At 47.6% G+C, this 26,393-nt stretch overlaps 1 protein-coding gene across 1 annotated transcript in view; it reads right to left on the reverse strand.

Moving 5' to 3' along the window:
- LOC142289831 (uncharacterized) overlaps positions 1–26,393 on the reverse strand; it is a 271,446-nt gene that overhangs the window by 129,851 nt on the left and 115,202 nt on the right. The window contains exon 4 of the mRNA XM_075333758.1: positions 363–463. Coding sequence (XP_075189873.1) covers positions 363–463 — 101 coding nt within the window. The remainder of the gene's footprint in view (positions 1–362; positions 464–26,393) is intronic.

A 26,393-nucleotide genomic window follows, 5' to 3' on the forward strand; every position in this document is an offset into this window, starting at 1 on the left:
AATAACTTTTTCTTAAGATAAATCGGCACCCTCTGGCAGAATACCGTAGCCGCAGCAAAAAACGCAGTAATAACACACCTGCATTTTTCCGCGGGTTGGTACCTGCGGTTTTTACCATTATCCATGCCAAAAACGCAGGTACCTGTGGAAAAGAAGTGACATGCTTATTCTTGTAGATAAAAAGATGCATTTATGCAATTTTTTCCCATAGGTTTTGCTGGGGAAGGACTGCAGGAAGGTTATAAACATTTTTTGCAGCATTTCTGCAGCAAAAACCGCGGCAAAAAACGCAGTGTGCGCACAGGGCCTAACACTTGTTTTTATTATTTTTCTTTAGTATTCTCATATCCTAATGTACTAACCTTGGTTGATCATGGAGTTTGATGCTGAGGGATTTGGTGGTCTTCTGGTGACGGCCGGTATCTGGATTTTCCGACGACGCGGCATGTTTGTCCCCCCGCCCCTGGAACAAGAACAACAGACAAATACTTTTGTAAAGAAATGTTTTATATTTAAATTGTATTGGGCTAGACTACATTTATTTATATCTATCTTTTACTATTTTATACTGTTAACAATAATGGCTCTTATACTATATTTTGCCCCCAAAAAGTGTGTGTATATATGTGTATTTGAATATATATGTATTCTGCCGAATACACATTTTTATGTGCACGTCTATATTTATAATATATCCATATTTATAAAATTTGTCATTTTCGTGTATAGTTTGTGGGGGAGAGGGTATCTGTAATTATACATACACTAATATGTATTTATTTTTCTATCTATCCATATTTATTCTTCTTTTTTATATTAAGCTATTCACTTTTTAGTGCACACATTCACACTGTAGCTATTGTATTCAGCACTCACTTTTACACTAATTTGTAAGGCGATTGCATAGTCATTATTTCCCCTTATTGTAGAAAGATAAGTTTCACCTATAATATATGCATTTTCATTATCTCAGTTTAATATAATATGTGGCACCCCAGTGGTCCGGTTGCCACAGTAGTGTTGCCCTCCTCACAGGGGGTGATGCTATGCCTGGAAGCAAGAAGGGGGTCTTCCATGCTAGGCAGCACCAGCAGTCAACACTTAACTCCAGACCAGAAGGGGGAGCTAAAAAAACAGGTTATGGCTATGTGCGCACAGTGCGTTTTTCGTGGCGTTTTTGCGCGTTTTTCGAGTGCGTTTTTGGCCTCAAAACTGCATGACTTTGCTTCCCCAGCAAAGTCTGAGTTTTTAATTTTGCTGTCCGCACACAACTTTTTTTAAGCTGCGTTTTTGAGCTTAAAAAAAAAATGGACATGTCAATTCTTTCCTGCGTTTTTCTGCGTTTTCCCCCCGTGCAATGCATTGCAAAACAGCAGCAAAACGCAGCCAAAAACGCACCAAATCGCGGTAAAAACGCATGCGTTTTTTGCTGCGCTTTTAGCGGCCAAAAACGCAGCGTCAAAAAAATGCAGTGTGTGAACTTAGCCTTAAGGGGAGCTTCCATGTGAATTCTAGCCTGGGGAGGAGTTAGTAACACACACACACACACACACACACACACACACACACACACAAAAGAACAGAGCAGGGGAGAATCAAGCAGACAGTTTCTTGAGAAAGAAGGGAATTTTGTTTACTTACCGTAAATTCCTTTTCTTCTAGCTCTAATTGGGAGACCCAGACAATTGGGTTGTATAGGCTATGCCTCCGGAGGCCGCACAAAGTACTACACTTAAAAGTGTTAAGCCCCTCCCCTTCTGCCTATACACCCCCCGTGCTCCCACGGGCTGGCTCCTCAGTTTTGGTGCAAAAGCAAGAAGGAGGAAAAAGAATTATAAACTGGTTTAAAGTAACTTCAATCCGAAGGTATATCGGAGAACTGAAACCATTCAACATGAACAACATGTGTACACAAAAAAACAGGGGCGGGTGCTGGGTCTCCCAATTAGAGCTAGAAGAAGAAGGGAATTTTGTTTACTTACCGTAAATTCCTTTTCTTCTAGCTCCAATTGGGAGACCCAGACAATTGGGGTGTATAGCCACTGCCTCCGGAGGCCACACAAAGCACTACACTAAAAAGTGTAAGGCCCCTCCCCTTCTGGCTATACACCCCCCCGTGGGATCACGGGCTCCTCAGTTTTAGTGCAAAAGCAAGAAGGAGGAAAGCCAATAACTGTTTTAAAGACAAATTCAATCCGAGGAACAACATCGGAGAACTGAACTCTTCAACATGAACAACATGTGCACCCGAAAAAACAAAATCCCTAAGAAAACAGGGCGGGTGCTGGGTCTCCCAATTGGAGCTAGAAGAAAAGGAATTTACGGTAAGTAAACAAAATTCCCTTCTTCTTTGTCGCTCCTAATTGGGAGACCCAGACAATTGGGACGTCCAAAAGCAGTCCCTGGGTGGGTAAAAGAATACCTCGTGATAGGGCCGTCAAACAGCCCTTTCCTACAGGTGGGCCACCGCCGCCTGAAGGACTTGTCTACCTAGGCTGGCATCCGCCGAAGCGTAGGTATGCACCTGATAATGCTTGGTAAAAGTGTGCAGACTCAACCAGGTAGCCGCCTGGCACACCTGCTGAGCCGTAGCCTGGTGCCGTAATGCCCAGGACGCACCCACGGCTCTGGTAGAATGGCCTTCAGTCCTGATGGAATCGGAAGCCCAGCAGAACGGTAGGTGTGAAGAATTGGTTCCTTGATCCACCGCGCCAGGGTGGATTTGGAAGCTTGCGACCCCTTACGCTGACCAGCGACAAGGATAAAGAGTGCATCCGAGCGGCGCAGGGGCGCCGTGCGGGAAATGTAGATCCTGAGTGCTCTCACCAGATCCAATAAATGCAAACCTTTTTCAAATTGGTGAACTGGATGCGGACACAAAGACGGTAAAGTGATATCCTGGTTGAGATGAAAGGAGGATACCACCTTAGGAAGAAATTCTGGAATTGGACGCAGAACTACCTTGTCCTGGTGAAATACTAGGAAGGGAGATCTGCATGATAACGCCGCCAGCTCGGACACTCTCCGAAGAGACGTGACCGCCACTAGAAAGGCCACTTTCTGTGAAAGACGAGAAAGGGAAACATCCTTCAAAGGCTCGAAAGGCGGCTTCTGGAGAGCAATTAGGACCTTGTTCAGATCCCAGGGCTCCAACGGCCGCTTGTAAGGGGGGACGATATGACAAACCCCTTGCAGGAACGTGCGTACCTGAGGAAGTCGCGCTAGGCGCTTCTGAAAAAATACGGATAGCGCGGAGACTTGACCTTTAAGGGAGCCGAGCGACAAACCTTTTTCCAACCCAGACTGCAGGAAGGAAAGAAAAATAGGCAATGCAAATGGCCAGGGAGAAACTCCCTGAGCAGAGCACCAAGATAAGAATATCTTCCACGTCCTGTGGTAGATCTTGGCGGAGGATGGTTTCCTAGCCTGTCTCATGGTGGCAACCACTTCATGAGATAAACCTGAGGCCGCTAGGATCCAGGACTCAATGGCCACACAGTCAGGTTCAAGGCCGCAGAATTCAGATGGAAAAGCGGCCCTTGAGACAGCAAGTCTGGACGGTCTGGCAGAGCCCACGGTTGGCCTACCGTGAGGTGCCACAGATCCGGGTACCACGACCTCCTTGGCCAGTCTGGAGCGACGAGGATGGCGCGGCGGCAGTCGGCCCTGATCTTGCGCAGCACCCTGGGCAACAACGCCAGAGGTGGGAACACATAAGGTAGCCTGAACTGCGACCAATTCTGAACTAGGGCGTCTGCCGCCAGAGCTCGGTAATCGTGGGATCGCGCCATGAAAACCGGGACCTTGTTGTTGTGCCGTGACGCCATCAGGTCGACGTCCGGCATCCCCCAGCGGCTACAGATCTCCTGAATTCGGATCTGCTTGCCTGCTAGCCACTGCTGGAAGGCTTGTAGGGCAAGATAGACTGCTCTGATTTCCAGAACATTGATTTGAAGGGTGGACTCTTTCCGAGTCCACGTACCGTGAGCCCTGTGGTGGAGAAACACTGCTCCCCACCCTGACAGGCTCGCGTCTGTCGTGACCACCGCCCAGGATGGGGGTAGGAACGACTTTCCTTTCGACAATGAGGTGGGAAGAAGCCACCACCGGAGAGAGTCCTTGGCTGTCTGAGAGAGGGAGACATCCCTGTCGAGGGATGTCGACTTCCCGTCCCATTGGCGGAGAATGTCCCATTGAAGTGGACGCAGATGAAACTGCGCGAAAGGAACTGCTTCCATTGCTGCTACCATCTTCCCTAGGAAGAGCATGAGGCGCCTCAAGGGGTGCGACTGGCCCTGAAGGAGAGATTGCACCCCTGTCTGTAGTGAACACTGTTTGTCCAGTGGAAGTTTCACTATCGCTGAGAGAGTATGAAACTCCATGCCAAGATATGTTAGTGATTGGGTCGGGGTTAGATTTGACTTTGAAAAGTTGATAATCCACCCGAAACCCTGGAGAGTCTTCAGTGCCACGTTCAGGCTGTGCTGGCATGCCTCTTGAGAGGGTGCCTTGATAAGTAGATCGTCCAAATACGGAATCACAGAGTGACCTTGCGAGTGCAGGACTGCCACTACTGCTGCCATAACCTTGGTAAAGACCCGAGGGGCTGTCGCCAGCCCGAAAGGTAGAGCTACGAACTGCAGGTGTTCGCTTCCTATAACGAAGCGTAGAAAATGCTGATGCTCTGGCGCAATCGGCACGTGGAGATAAGCATCCTTGATGTCTATTGATGCTAGGAAATCTCCTTGAGACATTGAGGCGATGACGGAGCGGAGGGATTCCATCCGGAACCGCCTGGTTTTCACGTGTTTGTTGAGCAGCTTTAGATCCAGGACGGGACGGAACGACCCGTCCTTCTTTGGCACCACAAACAAATTGGAGTAAAAACCGCGACCTCGTCCCTGAAGAGGAACGGGAGTCACCACTCCTTCCGCCTTTAGGGCGGACACCGCTTGCAGAAGAGCATCTGCTCGGTCGGGAGGTGGAGAAGTTCTGAAGAAGCGAGTTGGAGGACGAGAACTGAACTCTATCCTGTACCCGTGAGACAGAATGTCTCTCACCCAACGGTCTTTGACCTGTGACAGCCAAATGTCGCCAAAGCGGGAGAGCCTGCCACCGACCGAGGATGCGGAGAGAGGAGGCTGAAAGTCATGAGGAAGCCGTCTTGGTAACGGTTCTTCCGGCTGTCTTTTTTGGTCGTGATTGAGTCCGCCAAGAATCTGAGCCCCTCTGATCCTTTTGAGTCCTTTTGGACGAGGAGAATTGGGACCTGCCTGAGCCTCGAAAGGACCGAAAACCAGACTGTCCCCTCCTCTGTTGGGGTTTGTTTTGTCTGGGTTGAGGTAAGGATGAATCCTTACCCTTGGAGTGTTTAATGATTTCATCCAAACGCTCACCAAACAGTCGGTCACGAGAAAAAGGCAAACTGGTTAAGCACTTCTTGGAAGCAGAATCTGCCTTCCATTCTCTCAACCACAAGGCTCTACGTAAAACCACGGAGTTGGCAGACGCCACTGCCGTACGGCTCGTAGAGTCTAGGACAGCATTAATCGCGTAAGACGCGAATGCAGACATTTGAGAGGTCAAGGGCGCCACCTGCGGAGCAGATGTACGTGTGACCGTGTCGACCTGTGTAAGCCCAGCTGAAATAGCTTGGAGTGCCCATACGGCTGCGAATGCTGGCGCCAACGACGCTCCAATAGCTTCATAGATGGATTTCAACCAGAGCTCCATCTGTCTGTCAGTGGCATCTTTAAGTGCCGCCCCATCTTCCACTGCAACTAAGGATCTAGCTGCAAGCCTGGAGATTGGAGGGTCCACCTTGGGACACTGGGTCCAGCCCTTGACCACGTCAGGGGGAAAAGGATATCGTGTATCTTTAAGCCGTTTGGAGAAACGCTTATCTGGATAAGCGTGGTGTTTCTGGATAGCGTCTCTAAAGTCAGAGTGGTCCAGAAAAGTGCTCAATTTACGCTTGGGATACCTGAAATGGAATTTCTCCTGCTGTGAGGCTGACTCCTCTGCAGGGGGAGCTGGTGGAGAAATATCTAACATTCTATTGATGGACGCTATAAGATCATTCACTATGGCGTCACCATCAGGTGTATCCAGATTGAGAACGGTCCCAGGATCAGAATCCTGATCAGCCACATCCGCCTCATCACACAGAGAGTCGTCCAGCTGGGACCCTGACCAGTGTGATGAAGTTGAGGGCCGCTCATAGCGAGCCCGCTTAGGCCGTCTGGGACTGTCGTCCGAGTCAGAGTCGTCACCCTGGGGTGCATGCGACACCTCCTGAGCTCGGGAGTGTTCCAGCTGAGGGGGACCAGGGAGCAATGATTCAACAGTGCCCATGGTCTGAGTTACTGGTCTAGACTGCAATGTTTCAAGAATTTTAGACATAGTCATAGACAATCTGTCAGCAAAAACTGCAAACTCCGTCCCTGTCACCTGGACAGCATTCACAGGTGGTTCTCCCTGGGTCACCTCTAGCAGCGGCCCCGGCTGAGCAAGTGCCACAGGGGCCGAGCACTGCACACAATGGGGGTCAGTGGAACCTGCCGGTAGAGCAGCCCCACATGCGGTACAAGCAGCATATAAAGTCTGTGCCTTGGCACGTTTGCTTTTTGCGGACGACATGCTGTTGTCTGCCTTGAGTAACCTAGGAGGGTATATAGCAGAGAGTCACCAGCGACCGTACAGTGTAATGTATAGCATGCAAGCACAAAAATACAAAGTACACTTCGGCACAAGTGGGGGTGAGCCCTTGAGGGCTGCTTACCGCCCGCTGAAAAGCGGGTGTGAGGTCGCAGAATCCCGTGTCTGGGTCTCCCAGTCTCCCCTCTCCAGCTCAGCGTGCAGACAGGAATGGCTGCCGGCGTCCTGTGAGGAGGGGCGGACCGTGGGCGTGCCACAAACAAAGTGCGGGAAACTGGCGTCTCACTGTGCCCAGTGTGAGGGCTGGAGTATGTAAAGCAGACTCCAGCCCTCAGCGCTGATGGTCTGTACCGCGTCCCGCCCTCCCCCTGACTGGCAGGTCTGGGGGCGGGAACGAAACGAACTAGGCCGCAAAAGCCGGGGACTGTAGTAATAAGCGCGGCCGTCATACATGCACGGCTAGCGCGGAAGTCCCCGGCGCACCACAAGTCCCAGCCGCGTCGCAGTGAAAACTGACCCCAGCGGCCGGCGCGGCCGTTCGTACTAAGTCTACTCACTCAGCAGCGCTGTAGTGAGGAATGGCACAAGCGCAGCAGCGCTGATGTCCCCGGCGCACTAACACGCCCAGCATGCTGCGGTGTGCGCGCGGTATGCCCGGGGACACAGAGTACCTTAACGAAGCAGGGCCCTGTCCCTGACGATACTCAGCTCCATATCCAGCCGATTCTCCGGGGGCTGTGGAAGGAGCACGGTCTCAGTGCCTGGAGACCGGTAAAGTCCCACTTCACCCAGAGCCCTAATGGGAATGGGGAAGGAATCAGCATGTGGGCTCCAGCCTCCGTACCCGCAATGGGTACCTCAACCTTAACAAACACCGCCGACAGAAAGTGGGGTGAGAAGGGAGCATGCTGGGGGGCCCTAGTATGGGCCCTCTTTTCTTCCATCCGACATAGTCAGCAGCTGCTGCTGACTAAACAGTGGAGCTATGCGTGGATGTCTGACCTCCTTCGCACAAAGCATAAAACTGAGGAGCCCGTGATCCCACGGGGGGGTGTATAGCCAGAAGGGGAGGGGCCTTACACTTTTTAGTGTAGTGCTTTGTGTGGCCTCCGGAGGCAGTGGCTATACACCCCAATTGTCTGGGTCTCCCAATTAGGAGCGACAAAGAAAAGGAATTTACGGTAAGTAAACAAAATTCCCTTCTTCTTTGTCGCTCTATTGGGAGACCCAGACAATTGGGACGTCCAAAAGCAGTCCCTGGGTGGGTAAAATAATACCTCGTAAGAGAGCCGTAAAACGGCCTCTTCCTACAGGTGGGCAACCGCCGCCTGAAGGACTCGTCTACCTAGGCTGGCATCCGCCGAAGCATAGGTATGCACTTGATAGTGCTTCGTGAAAGTGTGCAGACTCGACCAGGTAGCCGCCTGACACACCTGCTGAGCCGTAGCCTGGTGCCTCAAAGCCCAGGACGCGCCCACGGCTCTGGTAGAATGGGCCTTCAGCCCTGAGGGAACCGGAAGCCCAGCCGAACGGTAAGCTTCGATAATTGGCTCCTTGATCCACCGAGCCAGGGTTGATTTGGAAGCCTGTGACCCTTTACGCTGGCCAGCGACAAGGACAAAGAGTGCATCCGAGCGGCGCAGGGGCGCCGTACGAGAAATGTAGATTCTGAGTGCTCTCACCAGATCTAACAAGTGCAAATCCTTTTCACATTGGTGAACTGGATGAGGACAAAAAGAAGGTAAGGAAATATCCTGATTGAGATGAAAGGGGGATACCACCTTAGGGAGAAATTCCGGAACCGGACGTAGAACCACCTTGTCCTTGTGAAACACCAGGAAAGGGGTTTTGCATGAAAGCGCTGCTAGCTCAGACACTCTCCGAAGTGAAGTGACTGCTACTAGAAAAACCACCTTCTGCGAAAGGCGTGAGAGAGGAATATCCCTCATTGGCTCGAATGGTGGTTTCTGAAGAACCATCAGCACCCTGTTCAGATCCCAGGGTTCTAACGGCCGCTTGTAAGGAGGGACGATGTGACAAACCCCTTGCAGGAACGTGCGTACCTGTGGAAGTCTGGCTAGGCGCTTCTGGAAAAACACAGAGAGCGCTGAGACTTGTCCCTTAAGAGAGCCGAGCGACAAACCCTTTTCCAGTCCAGATTGAAGGAAGGACAGAAAAGTGGGCAAGGCAAAAGGCCAGGGAGAAATACCCTGAGCAGAACACCACGACAGGAAAATTTTCCACGTCCTGTGGTAGATTTTAGCGGACGTTGGTTTCCTAGCTTGTCTCATAGTGGCAATGACGTCTTCAGATAACCCTGAAGACGCTAGGATCCAGGACTCAATGGCCACACAGTCAGGTTGAGGGCCGCTGAATTCAGATGGAAAAACGGCCCTTGAGATAGCAAGTCTGGTCGGTCTGGTAGTGCCCACGGTTGGCCGACCGTGAGATGCCACAGATCCGGGTACCACGACCGCCTCGGCCAGTCTGGAGCGACGAGGATGACGCGGCGGCAGTCGGCCCTGATCTTGCGTAACACTCTGGGCAACAGTGCCAGCGGAGGAAACACATAAGGGAGCTGAAACTGCGACCAATCCTGAACTAAGGCGTCTGCCGCCAGAGCTCTGGGATCTTGAGACCGTGCCATGAACGCCGGTACCTTGTTGTTGTGCCGGGACGCCATGAGGTCGACGTCCGGCACCCCCCAGCGGCAACAGATCTCCTGGAACACGTCCGGGTGAAGGGACCATTCCCCTGCGTCCATGCCCTGGCGACTGAGATAATCTGCTTCCCAGTTTTCCACGCCTGGAATGTGAACTGCGGATATGGTGGAGGCCGTGGCTTCCACCCACATCAAAATCCGCCGGACTTCCTGGAAGGCTTGCCGGCTGCGTGTGCCGCCTTGGTGGTTGATGTATGCCACCGCTGTGGAGTTGTCCGACTGAATTCGGATCTGCTTGCCCTTCAACCACTGCTGGAACGCTTTCAGGGCAAGATACACTGCCCGTATTTCCAGAACATTGATCTGAAGCGAGGACTCTTGCTGGGTCCACGTACCCTGAGCCCTGTGGTGGAGAAAAACCGCTCCCCACCCTGACAGACTCGCGTCCGTCGTGACTACTTCCCAGGATGGGGGTAGGAAGGATTTCCCCTTCGATAATGAAGTGGGAAGAAGCCACCACCGAAGGGAAGCTTTGGTCGCCTGAGAGAGGGAGACGGTCCTGTCGAGGGACGTCGGCTTCCTGTCCCATTTGCGTAAGATGTCCCATTGAAGGGGACGCAGGTGAAACTGCGCGAAAGGGACTGCCTCCATTGCTGCCACCATCTTCCCCAGGAAGTGCATGAGGCGCCTCAAGGGGTGTGACTGGCCTTGAAGGAGAGATTGTACCCCTTTCTGTAGTGACTGCTGTTTGATCAGCGGAAGCTTCACTATCGCTGAGAGGGTATGAAACTCCATGCCAAGATATGTCAGCGATTGGGCCGGTGTCAGATTTGACGTTGGAAAATTGATGATCCACCCGAAACCCTGGAGAGTCTCCAGGGTAGCGTCGAGGCTGCGTTGGCATGCCTCTTGAGAGGGTGCCTTGATCAGCAGATCGTCCAAATACGGAATCACCGAGTGACCCTGCGAGTGTAGGAGCGCTACTACAGTAGCCATCACCTTGGTAAAAACCCGTGGGGCTGTTGACAGGCCGAACGGCAGTGCCACAAATTGCAGGTGTTCGTTTCCTATGGCGAAGCGCAAGAAGCGCTGGTGCTCTGGAGCAATCGGTACGTGGAGATAAGCATCTTTGATATCGATCGATGCAAGGAAATCTCCTTGGGACATTGAGGCGATGACGGAGCGGAGGGATTCCATCCTGAACCGTCGGGTTTTTACGTGTTTGTTGAGCAGTTTCAGGTCCAGGACCGGGCGGAAAGACCCGTCCTTCTTTGGGACCGCAAACAAATTGGAGTAAAAACCGTGGCTCTGTTGCTGAAGAGGAACAGGGACCACCACTCCTTCCGCCTTCAGAGTGCCCAGCGCCTGCAGAAGAGCCTCGGCTCGCTCGGGAGGCGGGGATGACCTGAAGAATCGAGTCGGGGGACGAGAGGTGAACTCTATCTTGTAACCGTGAGACAGAATGTCTCTCACCCAGCGGTCTTTTATTTGTGGCAGCCAGGTGTCGCAAAAGCGGGAGAGCCTGCCACCGACCGAGGATGCTACTAGAGGAGGTCGAAAGTCATGAAGAAGCCGCTTTGTTAGCGGCGCCTCCGGTGGTCTTTTTAGGACGTGACTTAGACCGCCATGCATCAGAGTTCCTTTGTTGCTTCTGAGACCCTTTGGACGAGGAGAATTGGGACCTGCCCGCGCTCCGAAAGGACCGAAACCTCGACTGCCCTCTCCTCTGTTGGGGTATGTTCTGTTTGGGCTGGGGTAAGGATGTATCCTTTCCCTTGGATTGTTTGATGATTTCATCCAGACGCTCGCCAAACAGCCTGTCGCCAGAAATTGGCAAACTGGTTAAGCGCTTTTTGGAAGCAGAATCTGCCTTCCATTCCCGTAGCCACAAGGCCCTGCGGAGTACCACCGAATTGGCGGCCGCAACCGCCGTACGGCTCGCAGAATCCAGGACAGCATTAATAGCGTAAGACGCAATTGCCGAGGTCTGGGTGGTAATGGATGCCACTTGTGGCGCGGCCGCTTCAATTTGCGCCTGACCTGCTGAGATAGCTTGTAGCGCCCATACGGCTGCGAATGCTGGGGCAAAAGAAGCTCCGATAGCTTCATAGATGGATTTCAACCAGAGCTCCATCTGCCTGTCAGTGGCATCTTTGAGCGAGGCCCCATCTTCCACTGCAAGTATGGATCTAGCCGCCAGTCTGGAGATTGGAGGATCCACTTTGGGACACTGAGTCCAACCTTTAACCACGTCAGGGGGAAAAGGATAACGTGTATCCTTAAGGCGCTTAGAAAAACGCTTATCTGGACAAGCATGGTGATTCTGGACTGCCTCTCTGAAATCAGAGTGGTCTAGAAACATACTCGGTGTACGCTTGGGGAACCTGAAACGGAATTTCTCCTGCTGAGACACTGACTCCTCCGCCGGAGGAGCTGAGGGAAAGATATCCAGCATTTGATTGATGGACGCAATAAGATCGTTCACTATGGCGTCCCCGTCTGGAGTATTAAGATTGAGAGCGCCCTCAGGATCAGAATCCTGATCATCTGTCTCCGCATCATCAACCAGAGATTCCCCCCGCTGAGACCCTAAACCATATGATGTCGAGGGAAATTCTAAGCGAGCCCGCTTATGCGGTCTGGGGCTGGGGTCTAAGTCATAACCCTCAGCCTGGGATGTATGAGATACCCCGGGAGGACAATGCTGTACCGACTGAGGGGGGTCAGGGAACAATGATTCAACAGAGTCCCTTTGCTGAGATACCGGCCTGGACTGCAAGGCTTCTAGTATCTTAGCCATAGTCTCAGAGAGTTTTGCAAACTCAGTCCCCGTCACCTGGACAGTGTCAACAGGTGGCTCCCCCTGGGCCCCTCTTAGCAGAGTCTCCGGCTGAAGAGGTGTCACCGGGGCCGAACATTGCACGCAATGAGGGTCAGTGGAACCTGCCGGTAGCGGGGTCGTACATGCGGCGCAGGCAGCATAATAAGCCTGTGTTTTGGCACCCCTGCCTTTTGTAAGCGCCATGCTATTGTTTTCCCTGAGTAACACAATAGGGTATATAGTCAGAATGAACTGTGCTCATACAGTGTAGAGTATATACTATAACAAATAATGTAGCAATACACTACAGCACCATGGGGCTAGCACCACAGGTGCTGCTTACCAGCCGCCTAAAGCGGTTGTGAGGCCACCAGAGACCGTGTCTGGGTCTCCCAGGGTTTGTCCCTCTCTGCAGCGTCGGAGGAGCTGACAGGAATGGCTGCGGCATCCTGACGAGAGGAGGGAGCCGTGGGCGTGGCCGAGAAAGTGCGGGAACTGGTGCTCACACTGTGCACAGTGAGGGGGGTGGAGTATGCAAATCATACTCCAGCCCTCAGTGCTGCTCGTTCCGTGCAGCGTCCCGCCCTGCCCCTGCCTGTCAGGGCTGGGGGCGGGAGAAGAGGAGACTAGGCCGCAAGAAAGCCTGGGGACTCGGGTATAAGCCTGCCGCCGTAAAAGCGCGGCCGGCGCCGAAGTCCCCGGCGAACTACAAGTCCCAGCCGCGCCGCAGTTTCCCAAGGCAGCGGCGGTTAGCGCGGTAGCCCCTACATATAAACACACTCAGCGACGCTGAGTGTGTAATGGCACATATTAACCCGGTCAGCGCCGCTGTCCCCGGTGCACTAGCACACCCAGCAAAGCTGAGGTGTTGCCGTGCGCGGTCCCCACAGGGATACAGAGTACCTTCACGTAGCAGGGCCATGTCCCTGAACGATACCCGGCTCCTATCCAGCAGTCTCCACAGGAGTTGTGGATGAAGCACGGTCTCAGTGCCTGGAGACCGATAAGATCCCACTTCCACCAGAGCCCTGAGGGGGATGGGGAAGGAAAGCAGCATGTGGGCTCCAGCCTCCGTACCCGCAATGGATACCTCAACCTTAACAACACCGCCGACAAGAGTGGGGTGAGAAGGGAGCATGCTGGGGGCCCTATATGGGCCCACTTTTCTTCCATCCGACATGGTCAGCAGCTGCTGCTGACCAATCTGTGGAGCTGTGCTGTGCGTGTCTGACCTCCTTCGCACAAAGCAAAAAACTGAGGAGCCCGTGGGAGCACGGGGGGTGTATAGGCAGAAGGGGAGGGGCTTAACACTTTTAAGTGTAGTACTTTGTGCGGCCTCCGGAGGCATAGCCTATACAACCCAATTGTCTGGGTCTCCCAATAGAGCGACAAAGAAAAAAATAAAATAATCGCAGCATGCTCTACTTTATTTAAAATCTTTGTGTGTACAAAAAAAAAAAAAAAAAAACAGTTCCCAAGTGACATCCAATTTTTATGGATGGATTTTTATTATATACATCAGAAACTGTAAAAGATCATGTACTTTTTAATGTAGTACGAAAACGGATCAAACATGGACGTCACACTGATGAAAATATGATCTACGTTGGAAAAAAAAAATTGTCCATGTTTTCTAAAACACGATTGAGCTTTCATGTGCTTGCCTGTAGCTGGTCTTTAACACGTATTTCTCCACATTTAACAATGTTGAAAAAAGCGGGCAACTCCTTACCCCATAAAGAGGTGTTTCACTACTCTGCAATAGTGGCCGCATCTCTGTAAAACGGATAGGGAAGGCTTTTTCTAAATACCTTGTTTAGCCAATTCTGCTGTGAGTGGTGCTATCACGGTCCACTCATCTTTATGAAGTGACCCCCGGGCTCTGTGACCTCTTGGATCTGGTGAGGTTACGTCAAGTTCCAGTTGACCTGACATCACCAAGCCCGGCCCCAGTCTCCCTGAGTGACTGGGCGGTGGGCAGAGTCGCTCGTCACAGCCCAGCATCGCTCCTGCTTGGGCGTTTCTTTAGTGAAGGTGAGTGCGCGCAAGATGCTGGGCTATGACGCTGGGTTGTGATGAGCGGTGAAACGCCACGCACAACCCAGTCACTCAGGAAGACTAGGGCCTGCCTCGGTGGTGTCAGGTCAACTGAAAATTGACATGACATCACCGGATCCCAGAGGTCACAGAGCCCGGGGGGGGGGTTGAGTGGTCACTTCATGGGGATGTGCGGACCGCAATAGCACCGATCATAGGCATAATTAGCTGAACAAAGTATTTAGAAAAAGCCTTCCCTATCAGTTTTACAGAGATGTGGCCACTAATGCAGGGTAGTGAACCACCCCTTTAAGGACTAAGCCACTTTTGGCTTTCATGACCAAGCCTCATTTTTCAAATCTGATGCGTCACTTTAGCATTGTCCTGCTGGAAAAAACAGTCCTCAGAGTTGGGGAACATTGCCTGAGCAGAAGGAAGCAACTGTTTTTCCAGGATAACCTTGTATGCTCCTTGATTCATACGTCCTTCGCAAACTTCAATCTGACCAATTTCTACAGTAAGGTAATCTTCTCTGATGAGTCTAATTTTCAGGTTTAACCACACACTCCACATATTTTGTCTTACCGTGATCAGAATTGCATCTATTCAACAATGAAACCACTTATATCCTTAACCAAGAATATATGATGTCAAAATTCCTTAAAAAATACATTTTTATTAATGAAACTTTAAGCATTAAAAATTGCACATACAAACAAAGAAGGCACAACAGGGTAGGAAGAAGTACAACTGTGACTCCCATACATTGGGGAGAAGGTGGGTTAGGACCAGCAAAATCCCTCATAAAGGTAATAATAATGAGAGACATAGATTATAGTATAGTAACACTGCTGTATAGTGTGGTAGACGCTTTGCTCAGTCTGTGTACTACAGAGGCTAGTGATTTGTGGGTGCACGCCTCTCTGCCCTAATTTAGGGTGGGGATGTGTAATACCCGCCAAGTTACAGTGCTTGATCAATAGGAGATTTGGGGGAGCAACGGTCTGCCTATGTCTTCTGGCCCAGATACTATAATCTAGAGGCTGAGGAACTCTATCAATTACATAATATGATATATGGTTAGAGTGTGCCCCCGTATGTCTCTCACTGTGACCCATAATTATGTGACACAGTGAGGCAGCATCTGTGTAATTGTACTTTTTCTGCATGTGAGGGTAATTCTGCTGGCTGTATGCGGCAGGGAGATCTGGTGACCAATATGCTAACACTTATTCGTCGTCATCTGTTTAAACTATTTGGATAATAAATGTATGAAGTCAGGTGTGATCCATAAGTCTCCCCTCACACTCTATGTACGAATTCTGAGCGTTTCGTCTATCAATACTGTGATCTTTAGTACAGCACAATTATTGCTATACAGGCCAATAATCCCTGTTTACTCATTATTATTACCTTTATGAGGGATTTTGCTGGTCCTAACCCACCTTCTCCCCAATGTATGGGAGTCACAGTTGTACTTCTTCCTACCCTGTTGTGCCTTCTTTGTTTGTATGTGTAATTTTTAATGCTTAAAGTTTCATTAATAAAATGTATTTTTTAAGGAATTTTGGCATCATATATTCTTGGTTAAGGATATAAGTGGTTTCATTAATTTTCAGGTTTGCCCAACACCTGGTCGTCTAATGGTTAAACGGAGACCTGGAGAGGCGTACAAGCCACAATGTCTTGTACCCACTGTGAAATTTGGTGCAGGATCAGTGATGATCTGGGGATGCTTCAGCAATGCTGGAATTGAGCAGATTAAACTTTGCGAAGGACGTATGAATCATGCCGCATTCAAGGTTATCCTGGAAAAAGTTGCTTCCTTCTGCTCAAGCAATGGTCCCCAACTCTGAGGACTGATTTAACCAGCAGGAAAATGAGCCATGCCACACTGCTAGGTCAATCAATGTGTGGATGAAGTACCACCATATCAAAACCCTGTCATGGCCAGCCCAATCTCCAGACCTGAACCCCATTGAAAACCTCTGGAATGTAATCAAGAGGAAGATGGATAGTCACAAGCCATCAAACAATGAAGAACTGCTTACATTTTTGCACCAGGAGTGGCATAAGGTCACCCAAAAGCAGTGTGAAAGACTGGTGGAAAGCATGGCAAGATGCATGAAAGCTGTGATTAAAAATCATGGTTATTCCACAAAATATTGATTTCTAATCTCTTCCTGACATTATTAGTATTGTTGTTTCTAAATGATTATGAACTATGCATTGTTTTGTTATTTTGGCCATTTCTGAGTTTCAGAAAATAAATACAAAATGCATTACTTGGAAATTCGGAGACATGGCAATAGTTTATAGAATAAAAGAACAATTTACATTTCACTCCAAAATATATCTATAAAGAGAAAAATCAGAAAAACTGACAATTTTACAGTGGTCTCTTAATTTTTGCCAGCGCTGTATATACCAGGATGAGGGACATACAGTTAGGTCCAGAAATATTTGGACAGTGACACAAGTTTTGTTATTTTAGCTGTTTACAAAAACATGTTCAGAAATACAATTATATATATAATATGGGCTGAAAGTGCACACTCCCAGCTGCAATATGAGAGTTTTCACATCCAAATCGGAGAAAGGGTTTAGGAATGATAGCTCTAATGCATAGCCTCCTCTTTTTCAAGGGACCAAAAGTAATTGGACAAGGGACTCTAAGGGCTGCAATTAACTCTGAAGGCGTCTCCCTCATTAACCTGTAATCAATGAAGTAGTTAAAAGGTCTGGGGTTGATTACAGGTGTGTGGTTTTGCATTTGGAAGCTGTTGCTGTGACCAGACAACATGCGGTCTAAGGAACTCTCAATTGAGGTGAAGCAGAACATCCTGAAGCTGAAAAAAAAGAAAAAATCCATCAGAGAGATAGCAGACATGCTTGGAGTAGCAAAATCAACAGTCGGGTACATTCTGAGAAAAAAGGAATTGACTGGTGAGCTTGGGAACTCAAAAAGGCCTGGGCGTCCACGGATGACAACAGTGGTGGATGATCGCCGCATACTTTCTTTGGTGAAGAAGAACCCGTTCACAACATCAACTGAAGTCCAGAACACTCTCAGTGAAGTAGGTGTATCTGTCTCTAAGTCAACAGTAAAGAGAAGACTCCATGAAAGTAAATACAAAGGGTTCACATCTAGATGCAAACCATTCATCAATTCCAAAAATAGACAGGCCAGAGTTAAATTTGCTGAAAAACACCTCATGAAGCCAGCTCAGTTCTGGAAAAGTATTCTATGGACAGATGAGACAAAGATCAACCTGTACCAGAATGATGGGAAGAAAAAAGTTTGGAGAAGAAAGGGAACGGCACATGATCCAAGGCACACCACATCCTCTGTAAAACATGGTGGAGGCAACGTGATGGCATGGGCATGCATGGCTTTCAATGGCACTGGGTCACTTGTGTTTATTGATGACATAACAGCAGACAAGAGTAGCCGGATGAATTCTGAAGTGTACCGGGATATACTTTCAGCCCAGATTCAGCCAAATGCCGCAAAGTTGATCGGACGGCGCTTCATAGTACAGATGGACAATGACCCCAAGCATACAGCCAAAGCTACCCAGGAGTTCATGAGTGCAAAAAAGTGGAACATTCTGCAATGGCCAAGTCAATCACCAGATCTTAACCCAATTGAGCATGCATTTCACTTGCTCAAATCCAGACTTAAGACGGAAAGACCCACAAACAAGCAAGACCTGAAGGCTGCGGCTGTAAAGGCCTGGCAAAGCATTAAGAAGGAGGAAACCCAGCGTTTGGTGATGTCCATGGGTTCCAGACTTAAGGCAGTGATTGCCTCCAAAGGATTCGCAACAAAATATTGAAAATAAAAATATTTTGTTTAGGTTTGGTTTATTTGTCCAATTACTTTTGACCTCCTAAAATGTGGAGTGTTTGTAAAGAAATGTGTACAATTCCTACAATTTCTATCAGATATTTTTGTTCAAACCTTCAAATTAAACGTTACAATCTGCACTTGAATTCTGTTGTAGAGGTTTCATTTCAAATCCAATGTGGTGGCATGCAGAGCCCAACTCGCGAAAATTGTGTCACTGTCCAAATATTTCTGGACCGAACTGTATATACCAGGGTGGGGGGCATTGCTACGTAATGAAGGGGGACGGGGAGCAAAATATATGTTTTTATAGGATTTAGAAAGCTACAAGGGTCTGTATATCTGACATAAAGATGCAGGGAGGTGGGAATTTGGGGAGCCAGATCCAAATCTTTCATCAATGTCCATTGGACTCTAGTTATGTCACTGGTGTTGGGGACACTTATACATTGTAGGGGGCATGATACAGTGTGGGGGGCTGTTATATACTGTGGGTCTACTTTGGGGGCTCTCATACAGTGCAAGGGACTACTATTGAAGCCATTATACAATCTGCAGGTTATTGTGTGTTGGCTACTGTGGTGTCTATTCTACACTGTGTGGACAATTATTTTGGGGGAGCTGTGGATACATCATACTATGTATACGGGAGGTGTAGAGGTGTCAGTGTGTATAGGCGAGCTATGGGAACTTTACACTGTGTATAGGTGTGCAGCAGGGGCTTCGTGCTGTATGTTGTAGACTAGCTGTAATTGGGGGGGGGGGCATTATTAAATGTTAAGTTGACACTTTATTGACCATTATTGCTATAGGGGCAATCAGGCTATTGTGACCATGAAAAGCACGCTGGGGGAATTATTACTTTCTAGGACTAAAATGTGGACACTTTTCTAGGGCATTACACAGCGCATTCATATTTTTTAGAGGACAGTTTTACCATCTAGAGGGCACAAAGGAGGCATTATTTCCATGTAAGGAGCACAGTGGTGGCATTACTATGTGGGGCAATTAAGGAAAACATTTTTTTGTGCCACAGAGCATGTACAGTAGTACGGACACATACAGCAGCAGCAGTGGCTCAGTATTGGGGTATCAGCAGGGTGAGGAGTTTTTGCAGGTTGGGAATAGATGAGGATGGTGCTGGAAATGTGTGGAGTCAGATATGTCTGTTATAATCATTGCTGGAAGAAGTTGTCATGTTGGTCTGGGGCAGATGGAAAAGACAGTAAAAGTGAACGACTCCACCGGAAATAACATCAGCCATAAGTCACCATCTATAACCGTACTGTAATCTCTTGTATGCCTTGCAAGACTGATATCTACCACTATATAGTCACGATACAGCGGTAATATCTGTCATCTGCTGAGGTTCCCCTATACCCACGATTAGTCTGCACCACTATAGTTATCATGGTTACCTGGCTTAGGCGCCCACTCAGATGTGTGCCCCCCCCCCGAGCTGAACCCCTAGCTACCCCTCTGGAGTTTCCATCTAAATCTCTGAAAAACATGATTCAAACAAAACCCAGATGGAAGATTCACTATAATGAAGCAACTACTGTTCACTACAGTTCTGTGCAGCACTGAAAGGTTGGACATTGCTGAGGATAGACAGCGGCCAGAGTAACTCTGCCTGCCTTATTATAGTGAATGGTTCAATCGGGGATTTCATCTGAATCCTGTATTTCAGAGATTTAATGGAAACTGCAATTTAACTGCAAACGAGATGGAGGAAAGTTTGACACGCCCAATGGAATAGGTCACCACACATCCACGGAGTGCAACGATATGGAATCCGCCAGGTGGATTATAACTGGAATAGAAGGAAAAGATATCAGCACATCCAACGTAAAATGATTTCTTTTATTCTTTGTATTTTTCTCTCTCACCAATGTGTTCAGTCACACAGTTCATTGCAATTACAATGACATTAAATAAGACTTGCTCTATGTCGTTGTTGAAATATTATTAATGGTACTTTATATATGAAATACTTTATGCTTTATATCACAATCCCTTCCCCCTTCTTTTTGCGCAATCCTACTTTTTTGTTTTTAGTGTGTGATTTTAATCATGTGTTACTTATTGTCTCTAACTCTATTGTTGATCTTTGCCTATAAGTGTCTAGAGCTTGCTAAAAAAAAGGTAGCCTATGATTAAGGACGCTCTTTTGCGTCAGAAACGCGCCAGGGTCATCTAAATATGGATGGACTTTTTTAATACTATGTGACAATAAAGAAAGAAATCATTTTATGTTGGATGTGCCGATATCTTTTCCTTCTATGCAATTTAACTGCTCATAGAGCAAACGATAAAGGTGAACTGATCCAAAATGTTATGTTCCCCAAAATGACACCAATTAAAGCTTCAACGCAACCCATAAAAAAAAACAAGTCCCCACTCAGGTCCATCATCTGTTACCTGAAATATAGGGAATTTCTCCATTATTGTTAACACAAAATCTCTGGAAAGAAACATGGCTCCATCCAAAGGAAATCCAGTAAAATGTGTGCTCCTAAATTCAAAAGCCCCCTTCCTGTTGAGCACCACAATGTTCCTAAACTGCTTTACAAACAATTAGCAATTTTTAAGGGGGCATATCGCCAGAGGTACAAGCTGTGCACAATGTACTGGGCACTACAATGTACTGGGCACTACAATGGCATATTTGCAATTTTCACTCTACAGCATCCAATGTGTGCTTAGTTTCTGGATAACACCCATGGGAGTCAAAATCATCACCACATCCATAGATGAATTCCCAGTGGGTTATAATTTTAAAAAGAAAGCCACCCGAGGGAGGTTTCTGCTGTTCTGGCACTTAGGGCTTCTATATATGAATGCAGTGTAGCCAAAAAGCATATTCCTCTTATAGAAATTCCACACACGTGTGCACCACCAAACTGAATAGCAGTAATTAGGGAAAGGAGAAGGGATGAGGTGTGTGGATAAAATGTAACTTGTTATATAATAAAATAAAAATTGTATTTATAAAATAGTCCCAACGTTTGTAATCTAATTGATTGGAGTGGACTTATACCCCATTTTAAGCCCTGATGTAAATTATTGCTAACCAGTAGTTGTATGATACTTATATAACTTTCTTAAAGGGTATTGCCACTATCAGTGCTTCTGTTATAATGCTATCACTGATAGAGTACTATACCATGGTCAGATGTATGGATGCATTGCTATTATATCGTTTATTATTAAGTGCTACATATTAGTAGTAGGGAATAAGCACTGATAGATTGTGATATGCATGCCCATACTTTCCACTGCATTAATTATCAAAGACCACTTATTTGTACTGCAATCTCCTCCAATCTAAGAATAATCAGGACAAATAGCCCTCCCAACGTGTGTTTCGACAGGTGTACTGTCTCCTTCTAGGGGCGAGGGCCACTAGCAAACAAGATCTTTTATATTATCTGTGTTACGTCACCACCGGAGTCCGCTCCAGCGACTTCTGCTCCGATCGCCAGGCGACGCCGTGTTCCTGCCGTGGATGGCGCTGGCGATGGGAGAGGAGTCGATGCCAGCGGCACCGGTGGGCGTAGGCTCCGATCATCCACTGGGCTGGGTTATCTTGGGATCTGCAGTACCACTGGTTGTCTGTAGGTGGCGTGTGTCTTCCAGCTGAAGTTGCCAGCGTTCAGCTACAGCCAATGGGAAGACATCACACCCTTCTTATTCCCCCTCCTGTCTGCTGACCTCTGCCAGAGATAGTTCTGATTTCCTGGCTCCTGGTCCGCCCTATTCTGTTTTGTGATTCCTGTGTACTGAATTCTGCGTGTTTTCTGACTACCCTTCCACCTGCTGTTTTTGTACCTCGCTGCCCAAACCGGATTTGACCTCTGCTACGTTTTCTGATTCCGTCCTTGCCTGCCGATTCTGTCCCTCTTCTGCTATTCCTGGTTTTACCCTACCTGACGACTACTCTCATCGGACTGCAGACTTCCACAGGTAGTGATCTCCAGGGCCCTGTGTAATTCCAAATCCCTGTATAGGGGTTAAAGGGTTTCAGGATTCTGGGGGTCCTGCTTGCTGAGTGGCTTCCCTCTAGCCTGTCCATTACATCCCATCTGAGTCTGTTGATCCAGGCAGGCATTACAATCTGTCAAGAATGACAGAAGAACCTGCCAATCATAGCAGGGTACAGATTAACTATTGACATTCCTGACTGCATCAATATCAGTATAGTGTGAAGTAAAACCATTGATGTTTAATTATTTGACTTCATATAGATCAGTAATTAAGGATTGGCTCCACAAAATGTCACTTAATTACAAAGTATTCTTAAAATATTAATATATCATATAATGTTTTATTAAGTCATAAGATTGTGGTGCAGTCTCAGTAATAGAGCTTTTTTAATATTTATACAGGTAGAATAAAGAGAAATTAACCATTTTACAGTATCTCAAATAAAGATGACAAATGTCTTTCTATATACAGTACAGACCAAAAGTTTGGACACGCCTTCTCATCTCTACAACAACTGTTAAGAGGAGACTTTGTGCAGCAGGCCTTCATTGTAAAATAGCTGCTAGGAAACCACTGCTTATGACAGGCAACAAGAAGAGACATGTTTAGGCTAAAGAACACAAGGAATGGACATTACACCAGTGGAAATCAGTACTTTGGTCTGATGAGTTCAAATTTGAGATCTTTGGATCCAACCACCGTGTCTTTGTAGAAAAGGTTAATGGATGGACTCTACATGCTTGGTTCCCACCGTGAAGCATGGAGGAGGAGGTGTGATGGTGTGGGGGTGCATTGCTGGTGACACTTGGGAATTTATTCAAAATTGAAGGTATAATGAACCAGTATGGCTACCACAGCATCTTGTAGCGGTGTGCTTTTCCATCCGGTGCGTTTAGTTGGACCATCAATTATTTTTCAACAGGACAATGACCCCAAACACACCTCCAGGCTGTGTAAGGGCTATTTGACTAAGAAGGAGAGTGATGGGGTGCTACGCCAGATGACCTGGTCTCCACAGTCACCAGACTTGAACCCAATCGAGATGGTTTGGGGTGAGCTGGACTGCAGAGTGAAGGCAAAATGGCCAACAAGTGCTAAGCATCTCTGGGAACTCCTTCAAGACTGTTGGAAGACCATTTCTGGTGACTACCTCTTGAATCTCATCAAGAGAATGCCAAGAGTGTGCAAAGCAGTAATCAAAGCAAAAGGTGGCTACTTTGAAGAACCTAGAATATAAGACATTTTCAGATGTTTCACACTTTAAGTATTTCATTCCACATGTTTTAATTCATAGTTTTGATGCCTTTAATGTGAATCTACAATTTTCAGAGTCCTGAAAATAAAGAAAACTCTTTGAATGAGAAGGTGTGTCTAGACTTTTGGTCTGTACTGTGTGTTATACAGTATCTAGTATTGTTTCATATATTAGTGGTCATTGATGCGGATCAGATAGAGAAAGGGAATTCAGGTAAATCATATTTTGTGCTTTATATTTTTCTTAAAAACAGCCAAATTTGTAGTTTTTCTTAAAGGGAACCAACCATCAGGATTTTCGTGTATAAGCTGCAGCCAGTGCAGTACTGGCACTATCATGCACAGTGTGTACATACCATTAGGGTGCAGCTCGGGTGATTAGTCAGTGAAATCCAACTTTATAAAGTTTGAAATTTCGTGCACTTTTTGATTGACGTGTGCACCTCTCTGTTAATGTCCGGGCGGGTTATGCAGGAGTTCCCCGCCCCCCCCACCAGCCTGTTCCTCCCTCTCTCCTGATGTCCGGGCGGGTTATGCAGGAGTTCCCCGCCCCCCCGCGCCGACTGTTCCTCCCTCCCTCCGGCTGTATGTAAAATGCTAATCTTCAGAAACATGGCGCCGGAGTGGGCCTCTGCGCATAGCGCTTATCTCCGGCGCCATGTTTCTGAAGCCCGCATTACACAGCTTGGTGTCTGCAGAACAGCTGATCGGAGGACACGATCAGCTGTAGCTATGATGACGTGCCGCCTCAGGACACCGGGCCAGGACAGGAGCCTGCCAGCGACATCGGGGGTCAGGTGTGGTAAGTTCACAATGGACTCACATGACCCCGTGACGGCAGTGCTGCGAGACCCGGTCACGGTAGTGATATCGGGCGGCACTGTCTTCACGGGGTCAGGTGAATGAAATTACTAGCACCTGCGATGTCATTGCCCCAGCAGGCACACACACATTATACACACACATACACACACTATATATATATATACACACACACACACACACACACACTGTGTGTGCGCCCCTGCGTTGACCTGGGCTCACCTTCTAGGTTCCAGGTCACTGCAGGAAAGCACTCACAGCTGTGTGTATGTATAATGTGTGTATGCGCGTGTGTATAATGTGTGTATGCGCGTGTGTATAATGTGTGTATGCGCGTGTGTATAATGTGAGTATGCGCGTGTGTATAATGTGTGTATGCGCGTGTGTATAATGTGTGTATGCGCGTGTGTATAATGTGTGTATGTGTGTATGCGCGTGTGTATGCGCGTGTATGTGTGTATGCGCGTGTATAATGTGTGTATGCGCGTGTATAATGTGTGTATGCGCGTGTATAATGTGTGTATAATGTGTGTATAATGTGTGTATAATGTGTGTATAATGTGTGTATAATGTGTGTATGCGCGCGTGTGTATAATGTGTGTATGCGCGCGTGTGTATAATGTGTGTATGCGCGCGTGTGTATAATGTGTGTATGCGCGCGTGTGTATAATGTGTGTATGCGCGCGTGTGTATAATGTGTGTATGCGCGCGTGTATAATGTGTGCGTGCGTATAATGTGTGCGTGTGTGTGTGTATAGTGTGTGTGTGTGTGTATAGTGTGTGTGTGTGTATAGTGTGTGTGTATAGTGTGTGTGTGTGTGTATAGTGTGTGTGTGTGTGTATAGAGTGTGTGTATAGTGTGTGTGTATAGTGTGTGTGTGTGTATAGTGTGTGTGTGTATAGTGTGTGTGTGTATAGTGTGTGTGTGTGTGTATAGTGTGTGTGTGTGTGTGTGTGTATAGTGTGTGTGTGTGTGTGTATATAGTGTGTGTGTATAGTGTGTGTATAGTGTGTGTGTATAGTGTGTGTGTATAGTATAGTGTGTGTGTATATAGTGTGTGTGTGTGTATATAGTGTGTGTGTGTGTGTGTATATAATGTGTGTGTGTGTATAGTGTGTATAGTGTGTGTATAGTGTGTGTATAGTGTGTGTGTATACAGTGTGTGTATACAGTGTGTGTATAGTGTGTGTGTATACAGTGTGTGTATATAGTGTGTGTGTGTGTATACAGTGTGTATACTGTGTGTATAGTGTGTGTATATAGTGTGTGTGTGTGTGTGTGTATATAGTGTGTGTGTGTATATAGTGTGTGTGTGTGTATAGTGTGTATATAGTGTGTGTGTGTGTATACAGTGTGTGTATAGTGTGTGTGTATATAGTGTGTGTGTGTGTATACAGTGTGTATACTGTGTGTATACTGTGTGTATAGTGTGTGTATATAGTGTGTGTGTGTGTATATAGTGTGTGTGTGTATATATGTGTGTATAAATGTGTGTGTGTATATGTGTGTGCGCGCGTGTGTATATAATGTGTGTGCGCGCGTGTGTATATAGTGTGTGTGCGCGCGCGCGCCTGTATAATGTGTGTGTGCGCGTGTGTATAATGTGTGTGCGCGTGTGTATGTGTGTGTGCGCGTGTGTATAATGTGTGTGCGCGCGTGTGTATGTATGCGCGTGTGTAATGTGTGTATGCGCGTGTGTATAATGTGTGTATGCGCGTGTGTATAATGTGTGCGTGCGCGTGTGTATAATGTGTGCGTGCGCGTGTGTATAATGTGTGCGTGCGTGTGTGTGTGTATAATGTGTGCGCACGTGTGTGTGTGTATAGTGTGTGTATAGTGTGTGTATAGTGTGTGTGTGTATAGTGTGTGTGTGTATAGTGTGTGTATATAGAGTGTGTGTGTGTGTGTGTGTGTATAGTGTGTGTGTGTATAGTGTGTAGTGTGTGTGTATAGTGTGTGTGTGTATAGTGTGTGTGTGTATAGTGTGTGTGTGTGTGTGTGTGTGTGTATAGTGTGTGTGTGTATAGTGTGTGTGTGTATAGTGTGTGTGTAGTGTAGTGTGTGTGTATATAGTGTGTGTGTGTGTATATAGTGTGTGTGTGTGTGTGTATATAGTGTGTGTGTGTGTATATAATGTGTGTGTATAGTGTGTGTATAGTGTGTATATAGTGTGTGTATATAGTGTGTGTATATAGTGTGTGTATATAGTGTGTGTGTATACAGTGTGTGTGTGTGTGTGTGTATACAGTGTGTATACTGTGTGTATAGTGTGTGTGTATATAGTGTGTGTGTGTGTGTATAG

The sequence above is a fragment of the Anomaloglossus baeobatrachus genome, chromosome 2 (genome assembly GCF_048569485.1).
Source record: "Anomaloglossus baeobatrachus isolate aAnoBae1 chromosome 2, aAnoBae1.hap1, whole genome shotgun sequence".
Classification (NCBI taxonomy): Eukaryota; Metazoa; Chordata; class Amphibia; order Anura; family Aromobatidae; genus Anomaloglossus; species Anomaloglossus baeobatrachus.